A 12,471-nucleotide genomic window follows, 5' to 3' on the forward strand; every position below is an offset into this window, starting at 1 on the left:
GTGGAAATAAATAATAAATAAATAAATAAATTTAGTTTCCAGCCAAGCAGGTCAGTGTGCACCGTGACTGATGTGGAAAAATGTAAGGACGGCCCTTCAACAGAAACGTCTATTGTCCCCTGCTTACCACATGTCGATGGGTGTGGAATATTCTGTAGAGCCTAGCAGCACGTCAGGAGGTCGATACCAAAGCGTTACCACCTCATTGGAATAGGTCTTAGTGGGGACGGACTTGGCCCTGGCCAGACCTGGACATTACACAAGTCACAGGACCTCAGTAACAGCACAGTGAAATATCATAAGTCCATCATCTACACACTGTGAGCAGGTAAAGAGAAGCTTCCGCTATCCGCACATTACCCGTGTTTATTTAAAACTTTTGAAATGCAGTCAGAAAGTACTGGTGGATTTAATTCCCATTTCCAGCAGAAAACTGTGAAAACTCAGAGTGAGGGGCACAGTTGCTAGGATACAGGAAGTAAAGGTGCTAAAGTAATTAGGACAGGCGATCTCTTGAGTGGCAGTAAAATAGAACTGGGGAGTGATCATGCCCAGAAACGTGTCGTTTCCTTCACAAAAGTTCACTTGTTAATGTGTGCATGTTGTTGTGTGTTTGTTATTGTTCTCCTTCCTACCAAAATCAGCTAATTTCAATTCGCCCTTATCATTGATAAGCAGGTTCTGAGGCTTTAGGTCTCTGTGGAGGATTTTTCTCTTGTGACAATAGGACAGACCACGCAGCAGCTGGAACATGAAGATCTGCAGACAGAAACATGAAAGGAGGATGTAATTACCAGAACAACAATACAGGACCAATCTGAGGAGAAAAAGAGTTGCAGTAGTTGTGTAATAGTTAAGATTTAAAACAAAAGAAAAGATAAAAACAAAACAATCTTTAATAAAAATGACACTTCCACAAATCACCCTCTGTGAACACAGTTCACCGTGCCGTTCACAAAGCAAGGTCAAAGGTCTGTGAACATGTGCACAGCATCTAGAAACAGCATCCTCTTCTCTCCGTTATGCTAATTTAACCTCTGGGAGGTCCTAGAAAAATGCATACACTATTGGTCTTAGAGCCACAAATCGACCACGCCTTAAAAAGTGCTATAAAAAGATTATATATTAATATTTCTTTCCACTTTAAATTAGCCAGTCTTTTAAAACTACTTCTCCCTGAAATATTCATACAAAGTTTTAATTATAGTTTCGTTGTTTTAAGGGTTAGGGTTAGGGTTAGCACCAACATGTATTTCGATCCACTTTTTTTTTTTTTTTTGCAGGAGCATAAAAAGCCCTCCAGGCGGCCAGCTGCTGGCAAGCTCCCCACAAAGACTGAAGGTGGAACGATCACGATCCCTTTAACCGTAATTAATCTGCAGTGAAAAATAGCGTTTATAATGGGTTTCAATGGGGCACAAATCGACCACTAAGACCAATAGTGTAAGTTTGTCTGTAGCTTAGCCACTGAAGCTAATTTCCGGAAGTCATACTGAAATTTTAACAGTAAATGTGACCAAACTTTTTTTTGCAGACTTTCGCTATATTCCATTCAACACTGTGCAAATGGCGTGTATACGAACAATGAAAAATGGCACAAATCGACCCAAGACCACCCAGAGGTTAAACTGGACTGTGGTGAAGTGTCAAACTGTCCTGTAGTCAGATGAATCGAAATTTGAAGTTCTTTTTAGAAAACATGGATGCGCATCTGCACTCTGCATTTCTGAGAGTGTGGGAATGGATCTGGAAAGGCAGCATTAATTCTGAGAGGCAAGTACAGACCTTATTTACATCTTAAAATGGTACATTCCCTTAATTTAAACATTTGATATGTTTTCTATGTTCAGTGTATTGCATAACTATCATCTATTATCAGAGTCCTTAAACAATGTAGTTGTCATGCTGGAGGGAATATATCTCTCAGCTGGGCTGGGAATGCTTTGGTTTTTCCATGGACACACTAGAGGAGGTGGCTGGGGAGAGGGTGGTCAACTTAGGCTGCTGCCGTGACTAGGGCCCAAATAAGCAGAAAAAAATTGATCAATGTTTAAGGAAACTCGTATAGTAACTCTAAAATAAAATTAAAAAACTGTTTACGTTTAACTAAATCAAAACATACATCATACAAGATGGACAAAGCACATTTCTGTCAATCATTTAAATACTCTCCTTCCAAAGTTTTTCAAGCTTAAAGGGAAGCTCCCATAAATACATATGCAGTAAGGCCAGCTTTCCACTGCACAATTTACACTGGACCTAGTTATGAATATGGAGAGCAACTCTTAGTATCAAAAAACTAAACAGTTTTATCCTGATACAGACCGTAGATCTGCCCAAAGGTTTTCACATTTGCAAACAAATAGTTCGTTTTGGCTGCTCTCTTATTCACGTGGGTCACTGTAGCAGGTGGCTCCACAGTGGCAGAATTTTTTGTTGGTTCCCCCTGATTGTAATTTGGTTTGGTGAGGTTCGGTGACCTCCCGACCTTTGTTAAAGAAATGTTGAACGCAGTTTTCAGGAAACTTACTTAGTGCAACTCTCTACAATGTGCAGTATGTAGATGATGATTCATGCATATGACTCACCTTGACATTATGCATGCTCATGAGGTTCCCACAGTTGTCCAAGTACTGTTTAAGATCACTGTCCTGAAACACACAGTCAAATTGATCCATTTTGCTTTTTGGTATTTGAGATCAACATCTTCAGAAAACCTAATAAAGATGAAGTGATATACTCACAAGATACTCAAACACCAGAGTAAGGCAGCGGTCGGTGTGGATGATGTCATGCAGGGTGACAATGTTAGCGTGCTTCAGGTTCTTTAGCAGAGACACTGGTTGGGCAAGGGAAGGAGACATGAAGTGAGCTATTTTATTCAACAAAACCTGACAACACTACACCCGAGGCTTCACTTATTTGTCCACCTTTATATACAGTCTGTGGTCTAAAGCTAGCAGCTGTGTGTTGCTTTAAAGTTTGCATAGCCACTGTACAACAAAAAGAGAGCTCTTTGATCCTTCTCATCAAATTTAACACACATGCATGTACTGATTTTTTTCATGCTACTTTATACTCCTACTTCACTGTTTCCACACAAAGATTTTGTGTTTTGAGTTTCTGATATATTATGTTCATTTAAGTTTCACTCACTGTTACTATTTAATGAGTTCCCTTTTACTTATTTTCTTTGGCTTGCATTCCCTTTGGATTCTTTGGACATTGTAAATTGTTCAGATTAAATTTGCACTTAATGTCTGTTTTGAGTTTGATTTTGCATCTTCTGCGTCTTGCATTTGGGTCTGCAAGATCTTTCCACATCTCAGCCTAAGAGACAGAATAAAATAACTAGAACAACTAGACTAGAATAAGAACAAAAATAAAAAATTAATGATGATCAAAATTCCATAACACTGTAAAATCCTGAGACCGTGACATGACTCACATGAGGAACATTTAAATGACCATTTAAGATAATTCAGCTTCTAAAAAGGATCATACATAAGCAAATTCTTTAGCAACATCGACCTGATATATTGAACTGTATCAACAGTTCTGTAGTATTAATTCAAGTTGCTCTGTTACTAATGCTGCAGGTGAATGAAAGGACACGGTGTTATTATTAGACCTACCTGTTCGGTGTGATTACCAAAACTGCAAGTAGAAGTGCTACACAAACACAGCAGCACTGGACTGTAAAGTGTGTGTGTGTGTGTGTGTGTGTGTGTGTGTGTGTGTGTGTGTGTGTGTGTGCGCGTGTGTGTGCACATACCTTCTCTGATAGCAGTGCAAGGTGCCCCCTCATCGTGCTCCAGCCGGATCTCCTTCAGTGCAACCAGGTTCTCAGTGAGTTTGCTCCGCCCTTTAAAGACTGTAGCGTATGTCCCCTGCACAGAGAAACACCCCGAAGAGCTTACTGATATTCTGATGTTGCTGTACTACAACAAAATATACTAATAAAAAGTACATGTTCACATAGAGACTATGGGTGTGGCACCATCCACACACACATCCACATCACTTATGCACAAATAACCCTTTAATATATTTTCAATCGTTAGCTGTATCCTTGGCTCTTATTGGTATTCCATCAAAAGGAAAGAGCTGAAGTGGTTCAAACATCTGCATGCTAATGGAGTCATAACGGGAATACTGGGAAGCGCAGTGGAACCATCCATAGCAGGATGAAACAATGAAGTCTATAGTTTATGAAAATCCATAACAACAATAACAATTTTTCTTTTAAAGGAACAATTTGATGTCACAATAGGTTATAATGTTATAATAATATCATTTGTTAAAAGATTCCCAATAAAACTTTTCCGTTCTTTTACAAACTGAATTAAGATTTCACATATCGTGTGTGAAAGCATCAACTTCACATCTCGAACAGCCTTTGTCACATTCAATAATTAAATATATATATATATATATGTAAATATTGTTTTAGGATCTGATTATTAAAGTTTGATGATTTGTCATCTAGAATAACCTTCCACTGCTGGTTTTGTGTAAAGCTAACCATGCTTTTGTGGACCTCCTATCACTATAATTGACAATAAAAGCAGCTCTTCTTGATCTCCTGCCACCCCTGTTATCAGCTGCTGAGCCTTGTGACTCAGATTGATGCAGGCTGCTTCTGCCACTAAACATTCCTCAGCCCTTAAGGCAATAAATGTTCTCACATGAATAGCATGGTATTTAGGTGCTTTCAGCCCATGAGCCCTCTTCATCTTAGGCAAGTCCATGAAATGTAATCCACTTAGCAATTTGTCATGAAGCCATGCCAGAAATCTGGACACATGGGTACACTAGTTTGGCTTGGTATATAAGCAAAGAAGCCACATACTGCATGTGGTACTCATTTTGATACGATGAGCATGGCTGATCACAGACAACGTTATCCTCTGGAGACGTTTATCTGTGGACTTGTTGTGTACACTCATATCTCACTGGACTATGATGTGGGTGAAAATCTATTTCTTGCAAAGCAGCAGTTATAGTGACTGAGGAGAACAGAACCACTGTGTATCTGACTGCTCTGACATGTGATAATGTGACAGCAGTATGTTGCTGATGTCAGTCTGCTGAGTTGATATCATGTCCCAGAGATGGACTACAAAACTCACATCTTTTATACTTTGCCCTGTGCATTGTTTCTGTGTTTTATGAATGGCTGTGTCAACGTGGACAAACCAGTAGCAAAAATCACTTCATTACAAGATTAATTCCCAACCTCTGTAAAGTCTAGTGTGCATTCACAGGAAACATGAAGTGTCATGACACTATGTTAGGTTAACTGAGATTACTTCACTCCAGGCAAAACTGAATAGAGAGTAATCTGTGTTAGAATATTCAAGCTTTGCAAAAACACGTCAGTTCAGATTCTTGTGTTTCTAGAAATGGACGAGAGGCAAATTAACACCATGTGAAATGGAAAAAAGCAGAGTGCTTGGAGCGAGGTTTTTACAGTTAACTTAAACTAAAAACGTAGTTAACTAAAATGAAAATAAAAATGAGACTTTAAAAATATGAAAACCTATTGAAATCATTCTGCGAACTTGGCAAACTAATTAAAATACAACTATGTCCAAAATGATGAAGACTACAAACTCCACTTCATCATTTTAATACAGCTCAAAATCATGGCAAGAAACTTCCTGATTTACATTTCCTGGTTGACTGGGGCCTTTCCTGCATGGTCTCTCTATAATCCAGTTACTTTACTCATTACTTGAAAAAAGTAAGGGATTACTATTGCAAAAAGGTAATTAAATACAGTTACTTTCCCGTAAGCACGCTGCGTTACTAAACCGTGATTTTGTTTGTGAGTGTCTCATGACAATGACGTACGAGCGTGCGACATCCATGGTAACAGACATGTGCAGATCAACAATGGATAATATGGAGTGCAGGAGAGAACACGACCATGCAGCGTTTAAAGTGTGGAAGTACTCATATCACTTTGAGTTTTAGTCCGTAAAAAGTGACAAAAACATTAGCGTTTAAAATTATTTAATTTTATATGCAGGAATATGCAGAAAATAGGTTTCAATGTTAAACAGATTTCTTCAAGTCAAACAGTGTTGCATATAACTGCATTTAACGCAATGAATTTTTGCTTGATGCAATGTGCATAACGTTAAAAGATGAAAAGTAATAAAACAAGTTTTAAAAAGATACTTTTTTTCATTTGATTCAGTTTCATATGATGGATTATACAGAAAAAAATGGCTGAAAGGTCTGTTGCTTTATTACATATTCAGGTTGTGTATCGTGCTTTTAAAAAGTAACAAAGTAACAAAGTAAATAATTACTTTTGAAAATAAGTAATCAGTAAAGTAACGGGATTACTTTCTTTGAGAAGTGATCAGTAATTAGGAACTAATTACTATATTCAAGTAACTTGACCAACCGTGAGTACTCTGACCCCTACTCGGAGACATGCATATTAGGTTAACTGGTGATTCCACACTGGTCATGGATGTGAGGTAGATAAAGTGGAGTGGACAGAAGTGCATGAACGTGGCATAACCTTTCTGATTGGTCAGTAAGGTTGAAAAGCACTATACAAATTCCAAAGTACTTGAAACAACAACTACGTAACACGACGGCAAAGTGTTTAAAGTTCACCGGTGGGTTTAACAAATTGTACAGAGTACAAAACGTGTATTAACATCACATTGTAACCTGTAAGATAAGAAACGGAGCAGCAGCTTACATGATAACCTTCTGTTGATGGTTTGTTTTTGTAGTGTGTCACTATGAAATATTGGACGGCACTATCTCCTTTCCTTTCACAAAGGGTTGCCCTCTGATAAAAGAGGTAATACAGGAAGCAATGATGCCATTTCAGGTGTTTAGAGAATTCACCCAGCTCTTATTATGGCTGCTATGCAGATGTGTCCACGTCATTTCACTCGTTTCAAAGCCTTTATAAGCAAAACTGAGTGTTTAACCTATGTGTATGTTCTTAATGAAACATGAAAACTGTTACTGTTACAACTTACCTCACCCAGTTTGCCAAGCTTAACGTATGTTTCCAGTTTCCCAAATCCTATGTCAGACTAGGAGCAAGAAGAAAAGCCAATAAAGTCACTAAAATGAGAAAGTTCTATTAAAAAGGCAGACAAACATGGCAAAAACAGACACATCACTAACCAGTGAGGCGCGTCGAGACATGCGACTGAGAGGTTTGCAGAGCGGTGAGTTTTCATTCTCCATCTGCAACTTCTTCAGAAACTCTGGAGGCAGGCGGATGTCCATTGGCAGGGACATGCGCTTACTAACGTCCTGCAAGAATAAAAGTGATTCATAAAAACTGTACGTTCTCATTTCCAAGTGCTTCGAGGGACTGATCCTGGCACAAAAACCGTTCATGCAACAACACCATCATACAATTTGCAGTTGACACAACAGTCATCGGTTTAATCGCCAGCAATGAGGAGACTGCATACAGGGAGGAACTGCTAACCCTGTCAGCTTGGTGCTCCACCAGCAGTCTCATCCTCAACACACGGGTCCATCTAACAAGAGAACTGACCTGACCTCAACAAGTAGGCTGGATATTTCTTGGAGTGAATATCCTTTAGGCCTTCTCTTGGTCTCCACACACCTCAGCTGTCATCTGTAATCCACAATAATGGCTTTACTGTTCCCGAAGGCTGCGGAGAATCTGTACTTTTTGAGCCATTGTCATTAATACTGTTAATTCTTTTACCATTTATAACTATTATTATTTTTAAATTACGTCATTGCTTAACACTTTTTGTCTGTTTATTTTCACTCAGTCCAATTCACTTGTTAGTCATGTCTGCCTTCAAAATACAAAGTCCACACAATGCTACACAACCGACATCACACAACCTTATTAAATCATGCCAAAGTCAGACTGGGTAAAAATAGTGGTTGGAAACTGCGGCACTACCACAATTATTTTGACCGTGTGCAAAGAACATGCAGTCTTGTTGCCTTTCAAATGGCTGCTTCAAAGATGGGGACCAGATCTGCGATGACTCTCCAGTCAGTTGCCACCTTCCGAGTGTCTTTAGAGCATCAGGACTGTGATGAAGCAGCAATAAGACAATCAGTCTGCTATCATTCTGTGACAGAATGGGATCAAACTGGCAATGTGTTTGTGATAATACAGGGATTGAGTCTAGTTACTTGGCATGTAGTTGTCTACATTCATAGAAATTCATATTAAACAGAAATTAATTACTTGCAGCCAAAACCTCAAAGATCTAGTAAAAGATGGAAATCTCCCCACAAATAGGCAAAGCGGAGCTATGGGGAAAAACTAGAGTCACAGCTACGACAGTGTGACTCTAGTCGGACTATAAACGGACTATAAACGACCGGTTGATCTGATATCCTCGTGTTGGTGTTGTTCCCAGATCATCATACTAAATGTTGTTCCAGGATCAACATTGCAAGTGACCAATCAGAATGTTGTGACGTCATACTTTTGCGACTTCGGGAAAAACTGGCGTAAAACAAAAAACTGTACTAAAGCTGCGTGAAACCGCCTCTGTCCGCCGATCAACGGACCCTGACCCTTACCCTAACCATAACCCTTTAATAAACAGTAAGCAGAATTGATATTGTCCTTGCAACATTGGAATTTCATAAATGCACGAATGGCTTGGCGCGCAAAGGAATAACGTCACAACAATGTGATTGGTCACTTGCAATGTTGAACCTGGAACAACATTTTCATGATGGTCTGGGAACAACACCAACACGAGGATATCAGATCATCCACAAACGACCAGCTTCTTCAATGATGAATGCCGATGCTTCACTGGCTGATGAGCTGAACACATTTTATGCTCGCTTCGACGCCGCAGCAATTAAAACAACAAACGGCTGCGCGCTCGGAGTGCACCAGTGAAGACAATGCATTCATCATCACAGAGCATGCCGTGAGGAACACCTTCAGGAGGGTGAACACCAGGAAGGCAGCAGGACAAGATGCAATCCCTGGCCGGGTCCTTAGAGCCTGCGCTGACCAGCTAGCACCGGTGTTCACAGAGATCTTCAACCTCTCCCTGGCCCAAGCTGTGGTTCCCACGTGCTTCAAACAGTCCATTATTGTTCCAAAGAAACAACAGCCCGCTTGCCACAATGACTACCATCCAGTAGCACTGACTTCAATTGTGATGAAGTGTTTTGAAAGACTGATGAGAGATCACATCACTTCTTCACTTCCTGCCACCATCGACTCACTTCAGTTTGCTTACCGGACTAATCGTTCCACAGACGATGCCATATCTCACCTGCTCCACACATCCCTGAGTCACCTGGACACTGGCAGAGGGAATTATGTTAGGATGCTGTTCGTGGACTACAGTTCAGCATTCAACACAATAATTCAATCTAAGCTTTTCACCAAGTTGACGGATCTAGGACTCAGCTCATCACTGTGTCAGTGGATCCTCAACTTCCTCACAGACAGACCCCAATCAGTGAGGGTGGGAAAACAAGTCTCCCCCTCCATCTCACTCAGCACTGGAGTGCCTCAGGGCTGTGTTTTAAGCCCCCTGCTGTACTCACTGTACACTTATGACTGTGTAGCCACATCAGACACCACCTCCATTGTCAAGTTTGCTGACGACACTGCTGTTGTGGGCCTGATCTCCGACAACATCGAGACGGCCTACCTGGAGGAGATTAGGAACCTGGAGACCTGGTGCCAGGAGAATAACCTCCTCCTAAACATCAGCAAGACTAAGGAGCTGATCGTGGACCTCACTACAAAGCAGGCGAGGAATTACAAACCCCTCATCATCAGTGGCACGCCAGTTGAGAGAGTGGACAGTTTCCGATACCTGGGTGTCCACATCACTCAGGACCTGTCATGGTCCTGTCACATCAACTCCCTGGTTAAGAAAGCCCGTCAGCGTCTCTTCTTCCTCAGAAGACTTAGAGACTTCCATCTGCCACTGAAGGTGCTCAAGAACTTTTACTCCTGCACCATCGAGAGCGTCCTGACGGCAAACATCTGCACCTGGTTTGGGAACAGCACCAAGCAGGACAGACGAGATCTGCAAAGAGTGGTGCGCTCAGCCGAACGCATCATTCAATCAGAGCTCCCTGACATGCTGTCCATCTACACCAAGCGGTGCAAGTCCAAAGCTAGGAAGATTATGATGGACCTCTCCCATCCCAACAATGGACTCTTCTCACTGTTGAGGTCTGGGAAGCGCTTCCGCTCCCTTAAGGCCAAAACAGAAAGAATGAGGAGGAGCTTCTTCCCCCAGGCTGTTCGGGCCCTGAACCAGGTGTAGGACTAGACTCTCCCAAACACATCACTATAAGACTGGACTCTCACACACATCACCACACGCACCACCACACATTTCCTATAATCCTATAATTCCTATAATTTATAATCCTTATCTTTATAATCTTTTCTGCTATTTGCACATTCTTTACTGTAAATTCCTAAGTTAATTTGTAAATTTTGTAGTAAACTGTAAATTGTAAATATTGTAAAACTTTTCTTCTGTCATGTAATGGTCGGGCATTGTACAGCTACATGCATTTCACCCCCATGTCATACTGTGTATGGTTGTGTGTGTGTGTGACAAATAAAATTTGAATTTGAATTTGAATTTGAAATAGTTATATAGTTACTACAGGATGATTTCAATTCAATTCAAGTCAGTGTTGTATAAAGCACCAATTCACAACAGTCATCTTAAAGCACTTTACTGTACGGTAAAAACCTAAACATTAGAAAGAAACCCTAACAATCAAACAACCCCCGTATAAGCTCCTCCCTCCAGGCTCAGGGAGGAGCTTAAGTGAGACGTTGGGGAGCGGGGGGTTAAAATACATATCAGATTTAATATGTCCTACATACACACTTAAATAAGGCAGTGCGCATTTATTATAGGTTAAATTCCATTTTGCTCTTTTGCATGTTAAAATGAAAGAAATGACACTTTAATGAAAGCATAAAGTGAAGTAACTGCGCTGCTATTAAACAGTCATTAATGACTGCCCTTGAGCAATTTACTCAGTCGTTTTTAGTAACTGCAACATGATGTGTAATTCAGAGGTGTGGACTCGAGTCACATGACTTGGACTCGAGTCATTAATTTTATGACTTTAGACTTGACTTGAAAAAATGTTCTAAGACTTGTGACTTGACTTGGACTTTTACACCAATGACTTGGGACTTGAATTGGACTTGAACCGGTTTACTTGAAAAGACTTGATATTTTACCCCAAATATAAAATTTAACATGCATATTATATAGAGATTGAAAATGTGAGGTCATTCACGGGTAGAACCGCAAAGGATTCTGGGAACTCGTGGCAAGCGGTACTAGCGTACGCAGGCTTTCAATTAAAATCAGTTATACAGCGATAAAAAGAAACACAAAAATGTCAAGAAGCCGTTGTATTATTAACTGCAATAGCCGGTCGCATGACAGCCACGGGAAGCCGACGGGTAAAGAGATCGGTTGTTATCGGATTACGTCGTTGAAGAGAAATTGTTCAAGCCATGTTTCCGAAGTAACAAAGATGCGACGGATGGCCTGGATTGCAGCCATTCAAAGATCAAATATAACGTCCCAGAACACTCCAGCTCACAGGTTAGTCTGCTCCAAGCATTTACACGAAGGTCAGTGTTTTTTAGTAGTTAATACGTCATTTTCATAACATAATTGGTGATATAGGTTACAAGCAAGTCTGGCGCTGAACAGAAATTGTCGCGCTATGCTCCTTTATTTATTGTGCATAAATAGTGAATTGTCCTGACACAATATTGCGTTTCGCTTCTGTTATTATGGTACATTGACAAAAACATATGCTTTTATTCACAGGATAAAACAGGTTTTTTGTATCACTAATTGCCCAGTACGATTACAGCATACAGTATTATTGTCACTGCTACATTTCTGTGATGCTACCAGAAATTATTTCCACTACTAATTAATTACCGTTGAGCTCAAAGGTCCTATTAATAAACGGTTAATGAATGTGTATTTATGAAGACGATTTGTGAGACTGGTAAACTTATGATACGTACGATGGTCTTTCGTTCTACACGGTGCATTTCAAGGTCCTGCACCCATCCGTCGGTAAACTGTACCTGGGCTTGTTGCAGTGACCGGAAGTTACTAAACTTCATGAGTGTGTGCACTCACTCCAAGAACCGTATGCTTATAAATATGCATATAAATATGCTAAGATGAGATAGCTGACTTCATCTAACTAGCAAATGTTGTCCAGGCTATGTTGGTGATACAGTTTTTTTTTAATGTGTATGATATTTTTGTCATGCGATTTTAAAGCCGGTCCTACAACCGCATCCAAGAATAACATGCAGCTTATCTCAGAACTGTCGGTGAAAATTATTCTTGGAGCTAGGTTTAATTGAGCTGCATTTTAAAGAGGTGCAATTTCACAATTTGTGTATATTTTCTAAGTTCACTATTTTGTCATGTGTTGAGA

At 40.2% G+C, this 12,471-nt stretch overlaps 1 protein-coding gene across 5 annotated transcripts in view; it reads right to left on the minus strand.

Annotated features, from left to right (window-relative positions):
- The window catches only part of cdk18 (cyclin dependent kinase 18), a 77,559-nt gene that overhangs the window by 16,177 nt on the left and 48,911 nt on the right, over positions 1-12,471 (minus strand). For all 5 annotated transcript variants that reach the window (XM_086291250.1, XM_086291248.1, XM_086291252.1 and 2 more), the window contains 7 exons: positions 7,165-7,296; positions 7,014-7,070; positions 3,776-3,890; positions 2,745-2,839; positions 2,589-2,651; positions 636-759; positions 128-248 (listed from right to left, as the gene is read on the minus strand). In XM_086291250.1, the coding sequence (XP_086147376.1) occupies positions 128-248; positions 636-759; positions 2,589-2,651; positions 2,745-2,839; positions 3,776-3,890; positions 7,014-7,070; positions 7,165-7,296 (707 nt within the window). The remainder of the gene's footprint in view (positions 1-127; positions 249-635; positions 760-2,588; positions 2,652-2,744; positions 2,840-3,775; positions 3,891-7,013; positions 7,071-7,164; positions 7,297-12,471) is intronic.

Source organism: Aulonocara sp. 'chitande type north' Nkhata Bay, linkage group LG5 (assembly GCF_057382095.1).
Source record: "Aulonocara sp. 'chitande type north' Nkhata Bay isolate Kocher_YH1m ecotype deep benthic linkage group LG5, A_spYH_male_GT1.1, whole genome shotgun sequence".
Classification (NCBI taxonomy): domain Eukaryota; kingdom Metazoa; phylum Chordata; class Actinopteri; order Cichliformes; family Cichlidae; genus Aulonocara; species Aulonocara sp. 'chitande type north' Nkhata Bay.